This window comes from Malania oleifera, chromosome 6, assembly GCF_029873635.1.
Source record: "Malania oleifera isolate guangnan ecotype guangnan chromosome 6, ASM2987363v1, whole genome shotgun sequence".
NCBI lineage: Eukaryota > Viridiplantae > Streptophyta > Magnoliopsida > Santalales > Ximeniaceae > Malania > Malania oleifera.
In genome coordinates, this window is record NC_080422.1 from 30,577,286 (window position 1) to 30,602,649 (window position 25,364).

Consider the following 25,364-nt stretch of genomic DNA (forward strand, 5'->3'; position numbering starts at 1 on the left):
ATCTATAATTACATAGGCACTGGAGTTGGTATCAGGCTCAAAATGACAAGGAATCACAACAAGATACATGAATGATATGCCAGTGATAACATGCATTCTACAGGAGTGAAGTTCAATCAAAACAACAGAGTTCAACTGCATTTAAAGTACCAAAGACAATTGCTCAACTGGTTACAACTTGACAAAGATATATGAAAAGAGTGAAGTACCAAAGCCAAGCAGGCTACATTAAATCATGGTTTTAAATCGCGGTAGCGGGTAGCATAACGTAACGGTAACAGGTGTAACGGGAAGCAAGAGTAGCGGATGTTACATAACGGGAAGCGGGTGTAACGGCCGTGAATTTTTTTGAAGCACGCACAACCTTGTGCATATTAGCGTACTTGCATGTTTTAAGCTTTTGACCATTCTTAGAAAGGGTTTTAGTGTATTTTGGACCCTTTAGTTCGAGTAACTAAGTTATTTGGTAAGGACAACAAGTTTACATTTGTTTTAAACCATCATTGATAGAAAATTACGTGTGTGCGCGTATTTATACTTCTCATTGTTCTTATCTGTGATAAATTCTTATGTGTGCTAAATGAATTAATAAAATAAAATACATTATACACTCCATTAGTCTATTAGACACATAAGACATACGAATAATATAAATATAAAATAACTAGAAAGTTAAAGTTGAAAAATAAAGAACATAAATATCACATTACTAATATTATTAAAAAAAAATTCCTAACAAGTTAGTATTTTGAAATTGTTAATTAATACATCTATTGTGAGTATTTAAAGAAAAAGTAAATTTTGTATCATTTTCATCCTCATTATAATCTTTTCCCCCTCTTGCCACTTGGTATATTGAGAATGATATATGAAAGAGAGAGAAAAAGTGAGAAGAAAAGGTGAAAAATAAAATATTTTTTTGGTGTAACAGTCCTGTAGCGGTTACGTAACGGCCGTAGCGGCCTTTAGGTAACGGTCGCGGTCCGTAACGACCGCTACGGCCGTGATTTTTCTTCCCACCGATTTCGCGGTGTGTAACGGTATCGGTAACCCAAAAAACCTTTACTTAACGGCGTTACGTAACGGTCGCGGCCTTTATTCAAAACCATGCATTAAATATACACAGATACTTATTAATCACTCTGAAATTAATTTGGAGTCATATCTCTTCTAATGTTTGGCTGTTTAATGGTTTTGACAACTAAGAACATGCACAAAATCACTCTTTAGCCGAAATGAATAAAAAATACATGCACCGAGCTCACTAAGTTTCTCCATGCAAGTACATGAGGGAATTGTGTCTAAAATGAACGCAAATCTCGAGTACAAAAGTATTATGTATGCTACTCTGACCACATATAATGAAAAAGATGTTGAGATTAATTTTGCACACACACCATGACCTACTATACCATTGGCACTTCAACATGAATCCAAGCATCACCCTTGGGCATGAAACACCATGGTGAGGGGTATATGTCACATGCCTACAATCAGACACCCTCCAATCTTGTCTAATGAAGAAAAAGAAAACACATTCCAAGTTCTCTATGCTTCCAGGGGCGCACTCTATTGTTCCAAAAAACAAGTTAAAAGTAATGTTCTCTCCATCACAACTCTTGTGAGGGATTTAAATTTTAATTGATCTTTCTCTCGATCACAACTATTGTGAATAGGAATCCAAATAATAATCTTTCACAGTAATATCCAATTCAAATACTAATGCTGGAACAATTTGTCACATCAACAAATAATTTGGGAATTCTGTTATCAGAATCAACAAAATCTAAGGCAGCCTAAGCATTAATAATTAATTTGTGATTTTGTGCTAAGCTATGGATTCATAATGGTCTGGACAAATAAAAAACACCCCACCATTGCAACATCCATCTAACATAGCATACAACACATAGGAACATGCATCACTTAAAGAAGCAACCAATGCAGGGTTTCCATGATCCATTGGAACATATTTCAATTCAACAATATTTTCCTTCCTAAAGTAACCAAATAGAATTTTCCACGCAGAGCATGTACTAAAACACATCATTTTTAGTTTGTTATCTCAATGAAACAAGCCTAAATTTGAAAATGATCTAAAAATTGTTGGGCAATCCATGTCATGTTTTGACATGTCAGGTTTTCTACTTTTCACCATGGGGCCATATATCAAATCCAACAGTATTATTAGTGCATCAGGAGATGCGTATAGCACCAAATTCAAGAGATTTGAGAGCATGACCAAGCATCCATATTACGCAACTGTTTTTAAAACAAATGCCTACCTCATCAAAGACTAGAAGAGACCCAGCATCATCACAAGAACTGCGCAAGGACTGCAAAAAATCCTTTGTGGCACTATATATGCCACCTTCCCCTTGAATGGGCTCCACAAATACTGCAGCAATTTTTCCAGACTGTATAAGTTCTCTGGCAGCCTGAATATTCCCATATTCTAAGAAAGTAACCCCAGGCATGACAGGTTCAAAAGGTGATCTGTAATGCTTTTTGCTCGTCAAGGCAACAGCACCCATGGTCCTTCCATGGAAGCTATTTGTAAAAGAAATGAATTCTGTTGGTGGCTGTTTCCCTTCAGGATGTGAAAATCGTTGGAATTTTCTAGCAAATTTGATAGCAGCTTCATTTGCTTCAGTTCCAGAATTTGAAAAGAAAACACGATCAGCAAAAGAACAAGCAATAAGGAGTTTGGCAAGCTCCACCTGCAGCACACCAACATTAACTGTTCAACAAACAGAAGCTCCAGAAAAATAAAATGAAGAGGAAAAAAAGACTTCAGAAAATGTGTGGGCCAAACAGGTCATATGAAAATATGTTCTGCTCTCCTGAAGATAGGTCCTAGCTAATAAGAAATGAATAATGAAATGTGATCAGCAACCAAGGTCTTAAATTTGGATTTCGACTCAAATTTCGAAGCTCCAAAAGTACGGAAATTTCGATGGAAATTTCGATTTCAATTTTGATTTCGATTTGAAAAACTAACAAAAAATAGTAGTAAAGCATGGAATTCTTTGTGAAACTTTAGAAATGGTTAACAAACATAATAATATAAGTTTTAGGACTAATATATTACAAATTAAATACATCTATGTTTTGTATGAGGAAAAGTTGTAAAATAGTAAAGTGTATCAAACATATATGTAAGATAATGTACATTGAACATATTCAAGTAATACAAATGAAATTCATAAATCATTTAAATATTATTTATTATACAAATAATGATAATTTAGACATGAATGATTAAATAAAATTTTTTTGTAAGTTTATTTTTTCATATAATTTCAAAAGCACTTGTAATAATCTTTTGTTTCAATAAAATAAAATAAAAATAAATTAAGATAGAAATTCTTCACACCTAAATTTCTCATTTGAATTCTAGAAAAATTTCATTGTATAGTTAAAATTTCGACAAGTTTCGCTAAAATTTTGAGAATTCGATAAATTTTGGATGCTTCGTTGAGATTTCAACGGAAATTATGCAAAACGAAAATCGACGGCCATTTCGATTTCGAGGGTGACAAAAATTGGAAATTTTGATGGAACTTTCGACAATTTCATGGAAATTTAAGACCATGTCCACAACAAGCACCTGCCAACAAGTTCAGCTTGGAGGTGTTTCCACAGTTACATTTAGGTTTTCAATATCAAGTCAAACAGTTAGAATACTTCAATTGTATCTTAGAGGCACTTGTAAGCTTGATGTCTAAAGCCTTGCCCACCACCTTCACTTGACATATTTTGAGTAAAAATATATGCGATATTATTCTAGTCAAGTCAGAAAATGTATAAGATCTGGTCCCTTATATTAAATATTTATATACTTCCCTTTTTATTTTCTTTTTTTACTTGTATTAGAAAAGGGCAGCAAAAGAAACTCATTACAAACTTTTGAACCCAAAACCTATCATAATGCCTTAAAGCCCTCACCGGTGTTTCAACATATTTCTAACTATCAAAGTATTGTGTGAATGGCCAAATCGTTTGGCCTTGAGTTCTATCTATTATATATAGACTTTACAAGAATGCTATACATGGGAAGTAAATAAGTTCTAGCATGATTCTAGCCCTATACATGTAAACTATAATCTGTCAAGCCCTATACATGTAAACTAAATATATGCTAACTGTACAAAATAATGAATTGAGAAATAAGGAAATAATTGTGGGCTGAAGTAAGGAAAGAAATCTTTTGCTTTGCTGTTTGCTGTTCCGATGACAGCCCCCCTCAAATTGATGCAGGTTGATCAACAAGAATCAATTTACCACCTAGGAAGCAATATTGATGACGAGTGAGAGCCTTGGTGAAGATATCCGCAATTTGTAATTTAGTGGAAACATGTGGAAGAGTGATAACATGAGCTTCAAATGCTTCACGGATAGAGTGACAATCGACTTCAATATGCTTCGTGCGCTCATGATAGACAGGACTGGCCATGATCTAGATAGCACTCGTATTATTGGCATGTAGAGGTGTAGGATCGGTCTCAGAAAAATCTAGCTCAGCAAGCAAACCTCGAAGTCAAATAATTTCAGAACAAGCAATAGACATCGCATGGTATTCAGATTCTGTCGATGACTTAGAAACTTTGTCTTGCTTCTTACTCTTCCAAGAGATCAATGCATCACCTAAGAACACACACCAACCAGTGATGGAGTGACATGTATCCACACAACCAGCCCAATCAGCATCACTATAAGCAACAAGACGAGTAGAATTGCCTATAGGGAAGAATAAACCATGGGCAGAAGTGCCCTGAACATAGTGTATGATCCTATAGACAGCAGCCAAATGAAGATGATGAGGAGTCTGAAGAAACCAACTGACTGGTTGTATTGCAAAAAAAATGTCTGGTCTAATAATGGTGAGATAGACAAGACTACCCACCAACTTCCGGTATAAACTGGGATCAGTAAGTCACCCTCCTCTTTGCGAAGTTTGACATTTAATTCCATGAGAGTATCAACAGAAGTACCCTTCTGAAGGCCAACTGTGGCCACCAAGTCACTAGCATACTTATGTTGATTTAGTGAAATACCAGAGGGACTACGATTCACCTCAAGACCAAGAAAATATGTAAGAGACCCAAGATCTTTCATATGAAAGGACTCTGAGAGATGAGTCTTGAATTGAGCAAGCAGAATCGTAACCAGTAATCACAATATCATCAACATAAACCAAAAGAATGACAATACCCATGTCTGATTTCCGAAGAAAAATTGAAGTGTGATAGTTGTTGTGCTTGAATGAAAATTGTAATAAACTGGTGCAGAATTTATCAAAACAGGCTCTCAGAGCTTGTTTGAAACCATAAAGAGAGCAATGAAGCTTACACACATGTGAAGTCGAAGAGGGAAACAAGCCCGGGGGTGGCATCATATAAATACACTCTTTAAGATCCTCGTGAAGAAAAGCGTTCTTGACATCCATTTGATGTAGTGGCTAATCACTGGAAGCAGCAATAGCCAGAATCATACGAACAGTAGTCATCTTAGCCACAGAAGCAAAGATCTATTCATAATTGACACCATATTCCTAACTATTCCCAAGTGCAACAAGGTGAGTTTTGTAACGATCCAGACATCCATCAGATCAGACCTTGACTGAGTAAACCCATTTACAACCTAGAGGAACAATGGTGGGAGGACAAGGCAAATGTCCCAGGTGTGATTGGCATCTAGAGCGGCAATTTCTTCCTGCATAGCTTGTCGCCAACAATCATGCTTGGCAGCGTGTGAATAGGATGTAGGAATATCTAAATTAGACAATGCAGCAGTAAGAGCTGAAAAAGAATTGCCAGAACTTGAAGAGGGAAACCTATACCTATCTGGGGGTAGAGACACTCAAGAAGAGCAATGTACCAAAGGCTCTAAGGGTGTTGCAACTGACTGAATCTAAAGCGTGGTAGGATCAGATATCAGATGAGCTACCAGAAGAGACTATGGGCGAGAGCGTTGCATATGCACAATACGCGGTTTAAAACGAGAAATGACTTGATGAGGATCCGAGAACTGCTCCTCAAAGGAGAGGAGAATCACAATATAATAGGAGGGTACAGAGGACATAGGAAAGAAATGTTGATTTTCAAAGAAAATAACATTCTTAAAAATGCATGTACAATGTAATGTAGGTTCATATCAAACAAATCAATTTTGACACACATTATATCCCAAGAATGCACATCGAACATATTGAGTAGATAATTTATGTCGCTCGTGAGGAGGTAATGAACAAAACATACACAACCAAAGGTACGGAGGTTATCGTAACTAGGTTGCTTAACAAATAAGCAGAAATAGGGAGACTCTATGAATAGGACTTAAGAAGGTAAACGATCAATCAAGTAAGTAGCAATTTTCAGAGCCTCAACCCAGAACAAGGATGAAACAGAGGATTCTAGCAAGAGAGTACGTACCGCATCTAGGAGATGACGATTTTTCCGTTCAGCCACTCCATTCAGTAAGGGAGCAGCGGGACATGAACATTGATTAATAATACCTTTAAAAGCCAAAAATTCCTGAAACTCAGTAGACACATATTCACCACCAGAATTCGTGTGTAGTGTCTTAACAGAAGCAGAAAATTGATTGTCAACATATGCTAAAAACTTAGTGAAAGTATGAAAAATCTCAAATTTAGAGCGAAGAAAGTAGACCCAAGTAAATCTGCTATGATCATCAATGAAAGTCACATAATATTTAAATTTTTCATGTGAACTAACTGAGGAAGGTCCCCAAACATCACTATGGATAAGATCAAAACACTGAGAAGCTCTACTAGCATGCAAAGGGAAAGGAAGAGTTTTGCTTTTACCAAGTTTGCAAGAGGCACACTCAAAAGATAAAGAAGAACGTTCTTTATTACCAAGTAAACTAGAGTTCAATACATGAGATAAGATCTAAGTATTGGGATGGCTAAACGACGATGTCACACCATACTAAGATCTAAAACATTATTACAAACAAAAGACTTAATAAAAGAAATTGGAGAACGTGTTGGAACAAGCAAAAGTGGTGGAAACATGCGCCCCACTTTAGGTCCCTTTGCAATCGGCTCCCCCATTACCTGGTCCTGCACAACACAACCATTACTAAAAAAATTAACACCACAATTGTTATCAACTAATTGACCAACAGAAATAAGATTCGTGGAAAGCTGAGGAGCAAGAAACACATCAGCAAACTTATAAGAGGCATCTCCGACAGTAGCTATTGGCACAGAACTTTGGCAGTCTAAATAGCAGATTGACCAACGTAGGGCCGAACATGACACGGGGTAGTGGGATTATTTGTCATGTGATTAGAGGCACCCAAGTCCATGTTGGCGTTTCGTTCGATCAGAACACGCGCAACGGAAACACACAATCAATCACGAATCACTCAACAATCACTAATACAAACAATCAATGATGAAATATACTAAAGAATCAATCAAACAATAATAAGAAAAAGCAAAACACAACTAGAACGCACAAGATATACGTGGTTCAGTAATAGCCTACGTCCACCGGAGTAGCACTTCGATTTTCCATTATGAACAATGTCAAAGCTTACACCTTTGGGTTCATACTTAAACACTATTGTAACCCAATACCTATAGAAGAGTTTTAGTAAAACTAAACTACATCTATAGTGATCTCCTAGAGGAAAATCCTCCAGACAACCCTAATCTACACGCCCCCGAATTCAAAATTCGTTATCTACGCCAACTGAATCAGTTGATTGTTTAGGCCAAAAAGTCGATTGATTGGTGCTGAGAAAATAATTGTGCGTGCTACCTGAAACTGACGACGATTTGGTCCAATCAGTCGACGGTTTGCCCCCAGTGCTGCATACTCTTCTCATGCAATTTGTCCCTCGCTTCACGTAGCTTTCTCCAGTACATGTGATCCGCTCAGAATATAAGTCACATCTCCAACAATCTCCACCTTAATGAATATTCACCACCTTGGAAATCTGAAAGCACAACTACTGCTCCTCCTGAGCCTGTAGATTGGGTCCGTCTCCCCTGTAGCACTTGGAGACGTTGATCAAATCCAAACAATGCTTGAACTTATCCGTCATGACCGGCTTCGTCAGCATATCAGCCGCATTGTCAGATGTATGGACCTTCTCAAGAAGAAGTTCCCCTAAAGCAATCAATTCCCTGATCCTGTGATACCGCACACCAATGAGCTTCGTCCTCACATGTACACCTGATTCTTCGCCAAGTAAATGGCACTCTGATTATCACACTACAGCCGAACTCTACCTTACTGGACAGCCAGCTCTCTAACCAACCCCGTAAGCCACAACGCTTCCTTGGCAGCCTCAGCCACTGCCATGTACTCCGACTCAGTAGTAGACAATGCCACGAGCGACTGTATCATAGACCTCCAACAAATGGGTCCCCCCACAAGGGTAAATACGTCCCCCGTGGTAGACCTCCTATCATCTAGGTCTCCTGCTTAGTTAGCATCCATGTACCCCACCACTATTGGATCACTCTATAGTGTTCTAAACTCTATGTCATACCCGGTTGTACCCCTCAAGTACTTGAGAATCCACTTCACAGCATCCCAATGCTATCATCCTGGATTTGAGAAGAACTTGCTCACCACCACACTGACAGCATGTGCCAGATCCGGCCTCATACACAACATGGCATACATTAGACACCCCGTTGCACTAGCATAGGGGACACTCGACATATCCCGAACCTCATCATTCGTACTTGGGCATTAAGTGGTAGACAGCCTGAAATGACTCGCCAAAGGCATGCTCACTGGTTTAGCATTGGCCATGCTAAACCTCTCCAACACCTTCTCCACATAGCCGCCCTAAGATAACCATAGTCTCCCTGCAACTCAGTCCCTACAAATCTCCATGCCAAGTATTCTCTTGGCTACACCCAAGTTTTCATGTCAAACTCTTTTCCCAACAGAGTCTTCAACCGATTTACCTCAGTCATATCTTTAACAGCAATCAGCATATCATCTACGTATAGCAGTAGAAAAATAAGAGACCCATCCACAAGTTCCCTCACACAAACGCAACAATCGTACTCACACCTCCTGTAGTAAATCTGGGTCATATAGGCATTGAACCTCTTGTATCACTGCCTTGGAGACTGTTTTAGCCCATACAGTGACTTATTCAATTTGCAGACTAAATGCTCCTGTCCATGTTGGCTGAACCCTTCCGGCTGTGTCATGTAAATCAGCTCCTCCAGGTCACCATGGAAGAACGTCGTTTTTATGTCCATCTGCTCCAGATGTAGATCATGTTGCGCCACCAGCCCCAACACTAATCTAATGGAAGTGTTCGACCACAGGAGAGAAGATTTCATCATAATCTACTCCCTTCCTCTACGAGTAACCCTTCGCTACCAAGCAAGCCTTGTACTTCTCTCTTTCCTTTTCTGAATTCGCTTCCTTTTTCCTATATACCCACTTGCATCCAATTGCCCACTTCCCAAATGGAAGCTCCACCAAATCTCACGTCTGGTTCTTATGCAATGACTCTATCGCCTCCACCATAGCGCCTATCCAGCTACCTTGGCTATGCATCGCCTCCTGATAAGTATTAGGATCCCCTTTACTGGGGATAAGCGCATAAGACACCAGATCGTCAAAACTGTATCTTGGGGGTGGCCTGACGACGTGTCTGAGTCTGTCTACAGGTATGTTCCAACGCAGCTGTTGGTCATCTGAGCTAGAACTACCTATGTCATCTCCACCCTGCATTTCTGACTCTAGTGTACCGCTGTCTGATCTCTCAGGCTAAGACTCCCTGCATATCTGCCTTGAATCTTTAACTCCACCTAGATCACACGCTCATTGCTGCTGCGATTTTCTGGCATCTGTTTCTCTATTTCATCCTGAGTACGCCGCAACAAAGCTTTCTCAACGACTAATCACCACCTTGCTTGCCACTGGATCCCACAACTTGAACTCTTTCACACCTTTCTAATATCCAAAAAAAAATGCACCGCCTATACTTCGAAATAAGCTTAGGTCTCTCCTCACCCAGAATGTGCGCATAGCCTAGACACCCAAATACTTTAAGTCCAGAGTAATCTACCTTTTCACCGGTCCACAGCTCCTCAACAGCTTTTCCATTCAGTGATGCCTTAAGTGATCTGTTTACCAAGAAATGTCATATTAACCGCCTCGGCCCAAAAATTCATGGAGAGCTCAGCTTGCAACCCGAGGCACCAAGCCCTTCCAGCCAGGGTTCGATTCATCCTCTCCGCCACACCATTTTGATGCGGTGTCTGGCGCACGGTAAAGTGCATCCTTATGCCTTGCTGCTCACAGAACTCTCTGAATTCTGAATTTGTGTACTTAGTCCCATTGTCTGTCCTAAGAAATTTTATCTTTCTCCCGATTTGGTTCTCCACTTCAGCTTTCCACACTTTGAACTTGGCAAACGTTTCCGACTTGTGACGCATGAAATAAACCCAGACCTTTCGTGAGTAATCATCAAAAAAACTCACGAAATACACATGTCCTCCTCGTGATGCCACTGGTTGGCCTAGCTAGGCTTACGACTTTTGATTTTGATGATAACAAAGTAAGGCTATCTAATTTGCTTCAAAGTGGTGATATTTCAGTTAATGAAGGCAAAGTGGATTTCAGATGATAAAATGACAATTCCGAAAGCTCATGTCAAAAATCAAGGATCAAATGAAGCTTAGACTTCAAAATGACATATCTTGAAAGCTCACAAGGATCAAGGAACATGGAAGGCAGGCCCATATCAAATAAATGATCCATAATGAAAGCTCAAAGAAGATTGAAAGATCAAAGATCAGCGACAAAGAGAACTCAAAACAAAGAAGAGTCAAATAAGTTTTTAGAACAAATTTTGTAAGTACTTCAAGTATGATTCAAGTATGACTTTTCATTTTGAAACTCATTAGGCAAACGAGACTTAGAGACCTCAGTTTTAAGTCTTAGAACATATTTTTTAAGGAAAACAAATTGATATTCCAAGATTGAATAAGCAAAGAAGAGAAAGAACAAAAATATTTTAAAAACAAGAAAAAATTGTTTGATAGGTGACTGACTGCACGTGGACAGTCAACTGTCATGTTAAAGGTTTTTAAATAAATAGACAGAAACATGACAGTCAACTGTCTAGAACTTGACAGACGACTACCAATGAAACTTGAGACGACTGACTGTGTTTTGACAGTCATCTGTCACCCTTCTGGTCATATTTAAAAACCCAGTTGTTCAGTGACAGGCACCTGACTCCCCTGTTGACAAGCGACTATCATCTTACTACTTGTGCATTTTATACGTGTAATACACTGACAGACAACTGCCAGAGACCTCACAGTCAATTGTCACGCGGCAAAATTTTAAAAAAAACGAACATATTTTGAAATATTCAATTACTTGAGGCTCAAACTTATTTAAATCTTGGACCCTACTCCAAGTAAACTTGGGGAACAAACTAGATACTTTTCTACATCTATAAATACACCCAAGTTAAATTGATTTAACACCCAAGAATTCAATTCAGCATTCAAAATCTCTCTCAATTGTTCTTAAATTCTCAAAGCTCTTTCTTGCTCTCAAATTGCACGAAGCTTACTGAGTTTTTGCTGATTCTACTCACTGATATTGTGCTACAACTACTAATTCTTTCATCCATTTAAAGAATCATACAGTGAAATACTTCTAGATCTTCAATCTGAATTTCATATTATGAATTACATTGAAGTACATAGTTTTGAACTGTACTAATCAGCTCTTTTAGGAGCAATTCTTGTACATCTTGCTTCAAATCTCTTTAGCAGATTGATTGACGGTTCGAGTGTTGAATCGTTGGACCAAACGAGGGTATATTGTTTGGAGAGGCGGGCTCTAGCCTAAACAAAGGAGTGTTGTAATCGGTGTTGTTCCGCCCAGCAAAGGAACTGACCTAGTGAATCCTTTAGTGGTTTGCCAAAGGCGAGGACGTAGGCTAGGTAGAAGCCGAACCTCGTAAAACCTTGTGTTTCTCTCTCTCTTCCCTACTCTTTACTTTTCAGAAAAATTTACAAACTGCGTGGATGCTTTATCAATTTCTGAATTCTGAGTGTTTGGTTGTTAAATAGACTAGAAGATAATTTGTTTCGGTTTGATCAACATTGATTGCGGAAACCAAAAGGGACTACGTTGGTTGATCATCCTAAACTTATTAAACTGAAAGTTTATTTAAAAGTTGATCATTGGGAAGAAGTGTGATTGTGAATTTTAACACAGGACTTATACAAATCCAGCAAGCATTACATATTACTACGGGGTTATTATTACAAGAATCAAGTGATTGGTTATTTCGTTTTGATTATGGTTGATTTGAATTAATTTATACGTATTTTGTGATTGTGTTTGGGGTGTGCTTATTGTTATAACACAGAAGCATTGAAAAAGAAAATAAAATTTTTAAAACCCAATTCACCCCCCTCTTGGGAAAGTTATTCTAATTTCACCACTCTCACCAGCCCCCAAACATCAGAATGAATGTAGTCCAGCACTCCCTCCGTCTTGTACATGGCCGTCTTGAGCAGAACCCGGTTCTGCTTCCCAAGTACGCAGTACTTGTAGAATTCCAACTTGCATGAGTTTATCCCCTTCAGAAGATCTCTCATGTGAAGTTCCTACATCCCATGCTCTCCCATATGCCCTAGACGCATATGCCACAGAAGAGTACTGTCAGACTCAGACTCTACGGCTATAGCTCCACCTACAAGCCTAGTTCCCAGTAGTGTGTAAATATTACCCAGTACTCTCTTCCCCTTCATCATGGTCAGAACTCCCTTGTTCACCTTCATGACTGCACCTTTGGACTTGTAACTGAACCCATTACAATTCAAGGTGCCTAATGAAATCAGATTCTTCCTCAACTCTGGTATGTGTCTCACATCACTCAACATCCGCACTACATCATCATACATCACTGATTCTGATATTCCCGATCCCGATTACTTTGCACGCAGCATCGTTCCCCATCAAAACGGAATCAAAACTGACCAGTCTGTACGTAGTGAACCAGTCCTTGTTTGGCGTCATATGATATGAACATACAAAGTCCAAAATCCAAGAATCTGTGAACTTATCCGACCCCAATGAAACCGAGAGCATATCACCGTTACTGCTCCCAAAATCTCCTTCTTCAACTACATTCGCCGTTGTTGACGAACCTTCTTTGTTTTCAGCACCTCCGTTCCTCCTTTCTGGACACTCGGGTTTTATATGCTCTCTTTTGCCGTACTTAAAACACCACACGTTTTTCTTCTTCCTGGACTTGGATCAAGCCCTATGGCCGCTCGATCCACTCCACGAACCGCTCCTCCCACGATCCTGATTCCCCTTTGCCACGAGCCCTTCAGCATGTGAACCCTCGTCGCTAACTTTCTTTCTTTGCTGGAACCCTAGCAACGCACTCGTGATATCCTCCAACTCTAGAGTTTCTTTTCCCCAAGTTAGAGTCGTAACCACGTCGATAGGGAATTTAGTAGCATCAATGACTTATCTTCCTCCTCGAACCTCACATCGACACGCTTCAAATCACAAATAATTTGATTGAAAGTGTTCATGTGCTGAGAAAGATCCGAACCCTCTACCATCTTAAGCCCATAAAGCTTTTGCTTAAGAAACAGCTTATTCGTTAGCGACTTGGACATATACCGGCTTTCAAGCTTGAACCATATCGTCGTCGGCGATTCCTCATCCATGACGTTGTATGTAACGTCATCGGCCAGACAATGTTGGACTGTGGAAACCACCTTTGCTTCAAGCTCCTTCCAACTTGCCTCATTCATGTCGTCTGGCTTCTTTCTGTACAAAGCCTTCACCATCCCTTGTTGCACTAGAAGATCTTTCACTCTTTGTTGCCAAAGCCCGAAATTACCCGTTCCATCAAACTTGTTCACATCGAAGTTCATCAAAGAGACCCCAGCCATTGTAGAACCAATAGCTCTGATACCACTAGTTGGTGTTTCGTCCAATCAAAACACGCACAGCGGAAGCACACAACCAATCACAAATCACTCAACAATCAATAATGCAAACACTCAATGATGAAATATACTAAAGAAGCAATCAAACAATAATAAGAACAAGAAAAACACAACTAGAACGCACAAGATATACGTGGTTTGGCAATAGCCTATGTCCACGGGAGCAGCACTTCGATTTTCCACTATGAACAATGTCAACGCTTACATCTTTGGGTTACAATAGTGTTTAAGTATGAACCCAATACCTATAGAAGAGTTCTAGTAAAACTAAACTACATCTATAGTGAACCCCCGAAGGAAAATCCCCCAGATAACCCCAATCTACATGCCCCCAAATTCAAAATTCGTAATCTGTTTTTTTCAGGCCAAACAGTTGACTGATTGGTGCTAAGAAAATAATCTTGTGTACTGCTTGAAATCATTGACAATTTGGCCCAATCAATCGACGGTTTGCCCTAGTGATGCATACTCTTCTCATGCAATTTGTCCCTCACTTCACGTAACTTTCTCTAGTACATGTGATCCGCTCAGAATATAAGTCACATCTCCAACAATCTACATACCAGAGTTTTGTAGAATTGTTACCTTGGAGCCCCATTGCTGATAATGCCAAAATTAGCACTGTTGCACCATTTCGAGTGTGTAGTAATTTGCTGTAGGAGGTGCAGGAACAGAGGAATCACCTAAAGAAGAGCCCCGGGCCTCAAAAGTCACTGTGGAGGGGGGGGGGGTACAATAACAAAAGTCTATAATGCCTAGCCTAACGATTCTGTGGGTGGATACGATAGTCTTTGATAATGTTACTCTTCTTCTTGCAATAAGAGCAAAATTTCGTGGAACAATTAGCAGCGATATGCCCAAATTCTTTGCAGCAAAAACACTGCAAGGTGCTAGAATGCGCAGGCGGTCCTCGTCGTTGAGCAGCGTAAGCCACAAGGGCCCTAGACTACCATGAGTTTGTGCCAAGGTAACTTGAGTACTAAGTCGTTGTTCTTTATGAAGTAATTCACCAAAACAAACAATAAGAGAAGGAACAGGAGAGCGAGACGAGTGAACAAATTAATACTCGGGGCAGAGTTTCATAAGAAATTGATCACAACGACTAGTGTTATGAAGACTTTGAATCATGGTTTTAAATAACGGCTGTTACGTAGCGTAACGGCCGAAACGTAACGAAAATCGAAGGCTCTGAAACCGATACAGGCCGATAATGCGGTTCGGAAAAAATTCACAGCCGTAACGGCCGTTACCCCAAAGTTACACTTCGTAACGGTCTGTTACATTGCCGTCAACTTGCAGATTCCCTAAAGGCTTTCTGCTGCAGACTGCAGTGCTGCTTTCCCCCTCCCCACCACTCATCTACCATTCAATCTAAGTCTAACATTCAAAGAGTAAACTGAAAAGTAAAAAACTTACCTTGAAATTTTGTTGGCCGAAACAATAAGAAGGCTTCACTTCTTCGAAGCTTGAGAGTGAGCAGATCTACTCATCTTCGCAGCCTTCCAGGACTCAGGAATTGCAAACTTGCAGTTGCAGCAGCTTGGCGAGTCCACCGGTGACAGGTCTGCAGCAGCTCCGCCGTCTCTGCGAGTCGCCGATAGCCTATCGGCAGCTTCCTCCGCCAGTCGTTGCACTCGCTACCAGCCAGCCCCTCGATTTCAGCTTCGGAGCTTGGAGTCATCGCTGCCGTTCGTGCTTCACAGCCTTCGCTCCTTCGAGGCTTCAAGGCTCCTCTGAGTCCCCTCCCCCCTCTCGGTCTCACTCAGACTCCCCAGCGTATGAGACACTCAACACTCAACACCCACAGCACTAAGCCTTATCATTTTTTTTTTTTTCTAAATTATATTTTGTTGTAAATTATGTTTGTTAAATTGAATTAAAAAAAAAAAGAGTAATTTAATAGAGTAAAAAATTAGAATTCATTAATAATTATGTAAAATAAAATTTTCTTAATTTATAAATATTTTAATTGTCTTCTAATTTTTTAAAGGTAATTATGAAAATCTAGTTCCATCACATATTTCCTGTTTATTAATATTTTTTAAGTTTTAAAACATCATTTTGACCTTAAATTTAAAATTAGGTAAAATAAATCTTTACATGATCTATTTTTTTGTTTTTAGTTATCAAATAAAGTAAAAATTAATAACTTAATAAAAAAAATTAACCTAATAGTTAATACATTAATAATTCTGATTTTTACTAATTACTACTGGAAATTGTAGAAAATTTTTATTTTAATCTATATACTGAGAAAATGCTTAAAAAGTTAAATAGTCAATTTGTAATGCATGGATCTCTATTAGTGATGCTGTGATGTATATGAAAGTAGAGCAAAAGTCTTTTTCACCTTTAAAATTACAATGTTAATTTCTTATAATTATAAATGAAAATAAAATCAAGTTATAAAAAATAATGAAAATATATTTTTAAAGATAAAGGATTATATTTTTTTTGTAATAAAATATCTATTTTATAATTTTGTACATTTAAATATAAAAATAATAAACATTACTTATTATTTTTAATCAAATATTATATTTTATTTTTATGTAATAAGTATTTAAAATTAGAAGGACTATTTAGTACTTATTATTTAATATTTACTAAATTACTAATTATATTATTCCTGTCATTTTTGTAGAAAGGTTGTAACTTTGTATTTTCTCTATGTTTTGTGTAGAGATCATCAAATTAAGTCTATCAATATGTCACGTGATAGAGGAAATGAGAACTTACCTAGTGAGGATATTGGATGGCATTTTGGTACTGCGGTAGACAGTAATAGACATGTTATTATGTGTAAGTTATGTGGGAAGATAATTAAAGAGGGCATTACACGCTTGAAACAACACTTGGCACATAAAAATGGTCAAGTAACTGGATGCTCAAATGTGACCACACAAGTAAGAGAACAAATGATGAAACATCTACAACAGTATGCTGAGAAGAAAAAAGATAAAAAAAAAAGGCAAGAAGAAGCAAAAGTCCAAATTAAAGGAGATTTTGAGAATTTGAGTGATGAAGAAAACTTGGAGGAAGAAAGTATGAGATTTGCTCGACAAGAAAGCATACGATCACGGCAACAATAGGAAGAGAGACAAAGATTTCGAGCATAAACAACTGGAGGGGGTAATATTTATGAAGAGGAAGGTGGCTCTGGCAGTGGTGCTACCAGTGATTTTAATAGAGCGGGAGCTCGATCTTATAGTGGTCGAGAAGCTGGAGGTAGTGGACGACAATGGATCAATTCTGATGCCCCAGAAGCTAGACTAAAGGCAATGGATCCTATTTTAGAAAGAAGCAAGAGTGCGAAACAACGAAAAATCAACACTAAGTTACTGAAAGGTTTAAAAAGTAAATTAGGAAAAGCGGTTGGAAAATTCCTAATTTATAATCGGATTCCAGAGAATGTAGCTGACTCTCCATTTATGCAGCCTATGCTTGATATTATTGCAGAGGTTGGAAAGGGGGTGAAGAGTCCATCACCCTATGAGATATCTGAAATTTATTTGGAGCAAGAGTATCAAGAAATGAAAAATTATATAACTTCTTTTGCTGGAATTTGGAAGGAGAGAGGTGTAACCCTTATGCGTGATGGTTGGTCAGGACCAACTAGAAAACACATTATAAACTTTTTAGTTTATTGCGATAGAAGCACCGTGTTTCATAAATCAGTTGATGCCTCTGATGTGCCAAGCAGAACAACTGAATATTATTTCAGATAATTTTCTAATTTTAATTGTATATGCAAATAGTATTATGGACTTACATGTTTTTAATTAAATAGTAGCAATTATTGAATCTATAATTTCATTTCAGATTAATGAACAAGGTGGTTGAAAAAATTGGAGAGGAGAATGTTATCCAAGTAGTGACTGATAATGAAGTTGCAATGAAGGCAGGAGGAAAATTATTAATGCGGAAGAGACCCAATCTCTATTGGATAGCATGAGCAGCTCATTGCATAGACCTTATTCTTGAAGATATTGGTCAGAAAAGTAACGCAAAGAAGGTCTTAGAAGATGCAAGAACAATAACCTCATTTATTTACAACCACACATGGATAGTGAATTTCATGAAGATATTCACAAATAATAGAGAGTTACTTCGCTCTCTCATCACTCGATTTGCCACAAATTTCATTGCTTTGGAGACTATTGTCAGGCATAAACAAGCATTAAGGGAAATGTTTACATCTGATACTTAGAAAAACTCAAGGTTTGGGATGGCAATATCAGGCCCAGCATATGATTCAAAGAAATTATTTTAGGCAAAGAGTTTTGGCAAAAGGCCTATGATATAATTAAAGTGCAAGAACCCTTAATGAAAGTTCTTAAATTGGTTGATGGTGATGAAAAACCAATCATAGGCTTCATATACGAGGCAATTGATATGACGAAGTTGGCCATTCAAAAAGATTGCCGGTTTTACAAAGACTATTGGAAAATTATTAACAAACGGTGGAGTTTTCAGTTGCACCAAGATTTGCACGCTACTGGTAAGTGTAAATCAAATACAATTTCTCATTATTTTAACTTTAAAATTAAGCATAATTGCATTACAAAACTATTGATTAATATGTTTCTAAATTTAATTGTAGGATATTTTTTGAACCCACAATTTCTTTATGATGCCCACCCTCTCCTGAAGTTGCTAGAGAAATCATGGATGGGGTTAAAAAAATGATAACCAAGTTGGTACCCAATATAGATACTCAAATTCGGGCTATTAATCAAGTAAGTATTGGTTCCATTAAATTGAATAACGAATTGTTCTAATATTCTATAATACTTTCAAGAATAATTATTAATACATCTAATTAATTAATTATATTTCACAATCATCCTTTTTTAGTTGTTGCTATATCGAGATAGGCAGAAGACTTTTGGAACCCCATTGGCTCAAAGGGCAATGAAACAAACAAATCCTGGTAAATATAGGCTATATAGCTAAATAATGGATGAATGGCTCTATTTTCTCTTTTTATGTTCAAATTTGACTTTTGAAATATACGTTATACTAACATAAAACTCTTTTTAATTATTCATGCAGCTGAATGATGGATTCATTATAGCTTGTGTGCTCCTGAGCTCCAAAGAATAGCAATCAGAGTTCTTAGTCAGACCACATCAGTTTCGAACTGTGAGCGTAATTGGAGCACCTTTAGCCTCATCCATACGAAAACAAGAAATAGATTAAAGTACATGAGACTACAAAAACTTGTTTTCGTACATTACAACATGAGGTTAAAGTTAAGACGTATAATGAAAAGAAGGCAACGAGAAATTGAAAAGGGTTTCAATTCTATCAATTTGGACTACATTTTTGAAGAAGATGATCTTTTAGGTCAATGGTTAGAGGAGAGAGAAACACCACTACTCGACGGTCATGACAATTCAAATTGGTTAAATGAAAAAGTTGGTGGTACTACAAAAGGAGGTGATCAACCACCAATAAACGCGCATGATGATTCAAGTCCAAGCCCCAGCTGTACACAAAGTGATGAAAATCTTGGTTTGAGCCCACCAAGTGATGATGATGGTAATAATGGTGCTGGAACTGGGGTTGGGGGGGTGGTAGTGGTGGTGGTGGAGGCGGCGGTGTAGAATATAATTATAAATATGACACAGGGACATTATTTGTAAGGGATATACATCCTTCTTATCCTTATGAACTACATGACATACCTGAAAATTATGACTTGGGTATTCCTCCAGGGAACCAATCTTCATAACCCAGGAGAAGGAGTGTTCGTGGTGACCCTAGTGATTCTGCTGAAGATTCATATGGTGTGGTTCGTAGTTTTAGCGACTTTGGTTTAGATGGTTCATCATCACAATCATATGGATCACATCCAACATATCCACATTATGCATCTTGTGACTCACATTTTTATCCTAGTATATTAGGAATCTCAGGATCTAGTGAGTCTTCTTTTAGACACTACCTAGAGCTAGCCCCAACCCCAACTTATGGACATTATTCAGGATATGGTCAAATAGGAGATTATGCACCCCCTATATCAGGAGGATTTTCACCATCAGTACATTTTCAAAAGCAACAACGAAATGACGCAAACTTGGGTTTATTCAACTATGTATTTCCACAAGGATGGGGAGATAATTTCCAATCCAAATTTCAAGATACAAATGCAAATTATGAAGAAACTCCACGTCATTCTTTTTGGTGGTGACATGTGTTATGTTATATATTTGTAATATTGTATTCATGTATTTTCAACTATTTATTGATATTTGATATTAATCACTTTTTAAATTAATGTATGTGTAATGTGTACATTGAGTATTGAGTCTATTGATTTATTTTTAGTAACTTTATGACTTTAATTAATTGATTCTTACATTTTTACATCTTTTGACTCATTAAAGTAATGTAAATTATTAAAAATATATATATGTTTTTTTTTTTTGTAAACGGCGCACTAAAATTAATATAAAAATCATAATGTCTATTAAGAAACATTTGTAGGTTGAATGAAATCCTTCAAAATTCATTAAAAATCATGTATTAATGGATTTCATGCTTATTTTTCGATTTTGGCATGGTTGTGCATGCGTGAAAAAAATTCACGATCGTTACACCCGCTTCCCGCTACATAACACCTGCGTCTCCCGCGACCCGCGACACCCGTGACTATTACGCGACGTTACCCGCAATCGCAGTTTCGAATCATGCTTTGAATAATGGGAAGAGAGGCAACAGGAACATCTGCAATAACCAGATCAGAATATTCGTTCCAAATAGTAAGAAACTCTGAATAATAGTCTTTGATGGAACAATTGTCATGTTGAAACATGGCAATCGCATGCTCTAACTGAAAACAACAGACACCATTATCTTGATTTTTAAATAAGTCCACATGGATGGAGCAGTGCGATAAGGTCACAAGTTGGGGACAATATGGGGCTCGATCGAACCAAGAAGCCAAGACATAATCCAAGCATCAAGCATGGCCCATGAAGTACAAGCCGCTGAATCCTTGGCACCAAGCACAGCCCATGACGGACAAGCCGCTGACTCCTTGGATTTATGAGGTTGGTTGCACAATCCGTGCCATCAATATGACCCCAAAGATCTTCAGGAAAAGTTCAAATTGAAAAGCCCACGTAGAATAATTGTTGCCCGTAAACTTGGCACACACAGGTGCGGAGTCCATGCTAAATAAAGGAGAAAATCGAGAAGCTAAAAAAAAAAAATAAAAGACTATGCCAAAAAAAAGACTACCAGAAAATCTAGAAGCCCAAAAAATAAATCAATGCAGGTACAAAGAAAACCAAGAACAATCTGCCTGCACTAAAAAATAAATCTTGAACCAAAAAACCTGTTTTGCCAAGAATCACAAGGACAGAGAAGCACCAGAATCAGCAACGGAAAGAACCAAGACCAACCTTCCTGCACTAAAAAATAAATCTTGAACCAAGAAACCTACTATGTCGAGAATCACAAAGATAGAAACTTGTTGTGCCGAGACAAAGAAGCACCAGAAACAGCAACAAAAAGTTATTGCCTGCACTAAAATAAGTGGCAAACCAGTAAACCTGCTGTGCTGACAGCCACTCAGCCACAGAAATACCGAAAGAATAGAGAACAAAAAAAAATCGAAAAGATAAAAATAAAAAAAATAAAACCCACAACAGCCATAGAAAAGAGAGACCTCCGAAATCGAGAAGACAAAAAAATTTGAAGGGGAAAAAAAAACTTGACAGTCAACTGGCTCTGATACCATGTCAAAGTATAGTGTGAATGGCCAAATCGTTTGGCCTTGAGTTCTGTATATTATATATAGACTTTACCAAAATGGTATACATGGAAAGTAAATAAGTTTTAGCATGATTCTAGCCCTACACATGTAACTATAATATGTCTAGCCCTATACATGTAAACTAAATATATGCTAACCGTACAAAATAATGAATTGAGAAATAAGGAAATAATTGTGGGCCGAAGTAAGGAAAGAAATCTTTTGCTTTGCTGTTTGCTGTTCCGTTGACACTAACACCCAACTGCAATCCAGCCAGAAGATCTCAGTCAAGCTAAATGTAAATATAATGCAAACAGAAATGCTTTCTCCCATCTACGTGACTTATAAGCTACGGAAGTACAAATTACCTGCAACAAGGGTACAAGCCCATTGATATATTGTAGGGTTGGACAACAAAGAATTGAATTGCCCATGTTAAGTAGCAACTTAGCATGGACAAACAAAAGCAACATAGCATTGTTTGCAAACAAGAAGCAGATAGTGGTTTTAGCATGATCCCTGGGGAATAGATTTTCAAACAGCGCTATCAAGTATTTTCAATCAAGTTGTCAAGGTTAATCCCCAATAAGTAGGAAGTAATTCGCATCGATTCCTCACACCTTAATACCAGCCCTAGCACCACTTTGCACACTTATTGAAGTATCATAGTTTCATCATTATTTCAAAGTCCATGTGGTTCAAAGTCATTGTTTTACAATCACACTGTATAATGCAATGACTAACCAAATTTAGTTACTATTTAAAAGTTGCAACTCTTAGGTCAGTTTTATAAATGAACTTTAGGCATGTCAACTGATAAACTGATTTACTTCAATGCTGTCAAAATTTGTACACCCAGTCAAGAGAGTAATGAGAATAGTCAAAAGGCGGATATTTTAACCACCCAGCCACTCCAGACAGTACTACAGCTGCATATCCCAAATAAGGTTTTAATACTCAACTACAGCCTTCTTTGCAAACTTTTCCGTTAATATAATGCCACAATTTCAGAATCCTTAACACTAATTTCTTATCAAACTAAACCTTTCCACATTCCTGAACCAGCAATTACTTTTTCGCTAATTCACCAAAGGGAATAAATGATCACAGATTCTCAATCATCAAAACCCACTCTCCACACAAGCAGAATTTTCTGTGTGCTATAATTATACTTGTGATGGGACATGGAAATACATATTCGCAGAAAAATGATTACATGAGATAAAATACTAGAATGATAAATCTTACAGCATATTACGAAAAATATGAAACCAGAAGGATAACAAATCCACAATGCAGAAAGCCCTCACCTGAGGAATCGAATAGTACACATTGCTGACATGCGTGAGCACACCAGCCTGCCCCATGACCGCCCTCAGCCAGTCGGGATCGCTGTGCCCAAGCGCGTTCACCGCAATCCCAGCCGTCATGTCCAAATACTCTCGCCCTTCACAGTCATACAATTTACAGCCCTTCCCACTGGCAAGCACCACCGGGGACCTAGCATACGTCCCTACCAGTAACCTCCCCTCTGCCTCCATCACCTCCTTGCTCGCCACCCCAACCCCAAACTTCCCCTTATCCGGCGCTCGCACATCCACATTGACGCAATTAAGCACCCTCCCGCCGTTGGACGGACCCAAAAAGGTTCTAGTTTTAAGAGTAACCGAACGGCGGAGATCTGGGCAAAGTGAGTTGTTGAGACAAATATGGAGAGAGCTGCTCATGGTCGATTATGCAATTGATGGCTGATGATTTCTGGGAGGGATTTGATTTAAGGGATAAATAGAAAAAGAATAGGTTTGAGAATAGATTCTTATGAATTATAGAATGAGAATGAGAATGTATTCGCAAATAAATACCGCATGAAGAGAACCGGAGATAGAAATTATAGACGCATACGGAGAAATTATTGCAATTCGGATTTTGGGAAAGTTACCTTTTTTTCCGACAACCACTTTTCTCGAGAGAAAAGCAAAGAGGGGGGTTCCTTTGAAAGAACGGATGGACTTAAGAATGGGCGACCATCCAACATGCCCACATGAAGAAGAAATCAATGGAACTGTGACAACACAAGAATCTGAATCATGTCTGAACTCTCCATTTGTTCAAGTGGGTTGCTATTCAAGAAGGAGCTAGCTCATGCCTTGAATCCCTATTCGATTGATGAACGCGGTCCTCTGGTCAGCACTCAATTAGTGAAATTTGAATGATACACAATCCAAGTACAGGGATGACGCCGGAAGCGCAAATGTTTTGCAATCGCGATCACCTGTTTCAAACTCGCGAACTGAATCTTTGATAAGAGACCAAATCACCTGCTTCTTCTTCCCAATTCCATTGCTCACTGATATCAGAACACTACCCTCGCGACTTGTAATCACAAGGCTCGGGTTTCATTCTAATGCTACGAAGTATAAGATTTTGGGAGCTGAAGAAGAACACTGATGAAGTTGGGCTGGGCCGACGTTAAATGAGATTACAATGAGAAAATGCAAATATGTAATCTTGCTTTTAGGTTTCTATCTAAATTATTATAAATTTTGATAAAGCATAATATAAATTAATTTAATTTTTTTTTATATCTACAAATATTAACATCTAAATTTCAAAATTCTTATTTTAAAATACTACTTGATGAAATATCATGCACCTTTCATTAAAAAAGTACAACATATAGTTGTGAAAAGTTAAACTTTTTACTGGACACAAATTTGATAAAATAGGCATTAATGGTACCCTTTTGTGCATGACTTAAATATTTTTCGCCTTTCCAAAATCATTGCATGGTACAATGGTATCAACCATCTACATTGTAATTTCACAACACAACAAAAAGTAATTTGTCACTTAATCTATATCTTTTTCTATATTTTCATAATTTTCTTAAGGTTTAGTACCACGGTTCCACATTGAATATAAACTAAGGTGATCTTAGATTTGTAAGGATAGTTTTGACTCCAACTATGTGAGATACTTTTTATAGGACAAACCCATGAAGATAGTGGATCAAAGCGGACAATACCTCACCGGAGTTGGGTATAGGACAATTACATTTGGTATGAGAGCTACCATGGGGATACTATTATGTGGGTGGATCCTACATGGAGGTGTAAGCCACTTTGACAAAAGTGTCAAAGATCAAACAGGAGAGCCTATTACGGTCCCACGCCCTTATGGATTGGACTCCAACTATGTGAGATGTCTTTTATATGACAAACTCGTGAAACTACTAAGCCAAAACGAATAATATCTCATCGGAGTTGGGCCCAAGACTATTACACTTAGCCTTAACAATAAATACAATCACATTATTATCATTAACACACAATTAATTACTCAAAATTATAATTCAAACTTGGTAAGCAATTAGCAAATTTATTACTCCCCCTGGGCCCCAAGAAAAATAAAAAAAGAAATTCTCACATTTGAAAATTTTGAAAAAGATGAAAAATATTTGTCAACCTAAGTGTCCATCTAGAGGGGGTGAATAGACACTTTTTGCAAACAATAAAATTTTCTACAAAATAATAAATCTTGCCAAGAAGCAAGTGATTTAAATCACAATAAATATCAAAGTAAATAATC

At 37.9% G+C, this 25,364-nt stretch overlaps 1 protein-coding gene across 1 annotated transcript in view; it reads right to left on the bottom strand.

Moving 5' to 3' along the window:
- The window catches only part of LOC131157068 (acetylornithine aminotransferase, mitochondrial-like), a 31,885-nt gene extending 7,559 nt beyond the window's left edge, over window positions 1–24,326 (bottom strand). The window contains exons 1-3 of the mRNA XM_058110933.1: window positions 23,716–24,326; window positions 23,087–23,534; window positions 2,286–2,720 (exon numbers count right to left, since the gene is read on the bottom strand). Coding sequence (XP_057966916.1) covers window positions 2,286–2,720; window positions 23,087–23,503 — 852 coding nt within the window. The 5' untranslated portion in view covers window positions 23,504–23,534; window positions 23,716–24,326. The remainder of the gene's footprint in view (window positions 1–2,285; window positions 2,721–23,086; window positions 23,535–23,715) is intronic.
- Between the last annotated feature and the right edge of the window lie 1,038 nt (window positions 24,327–25,364).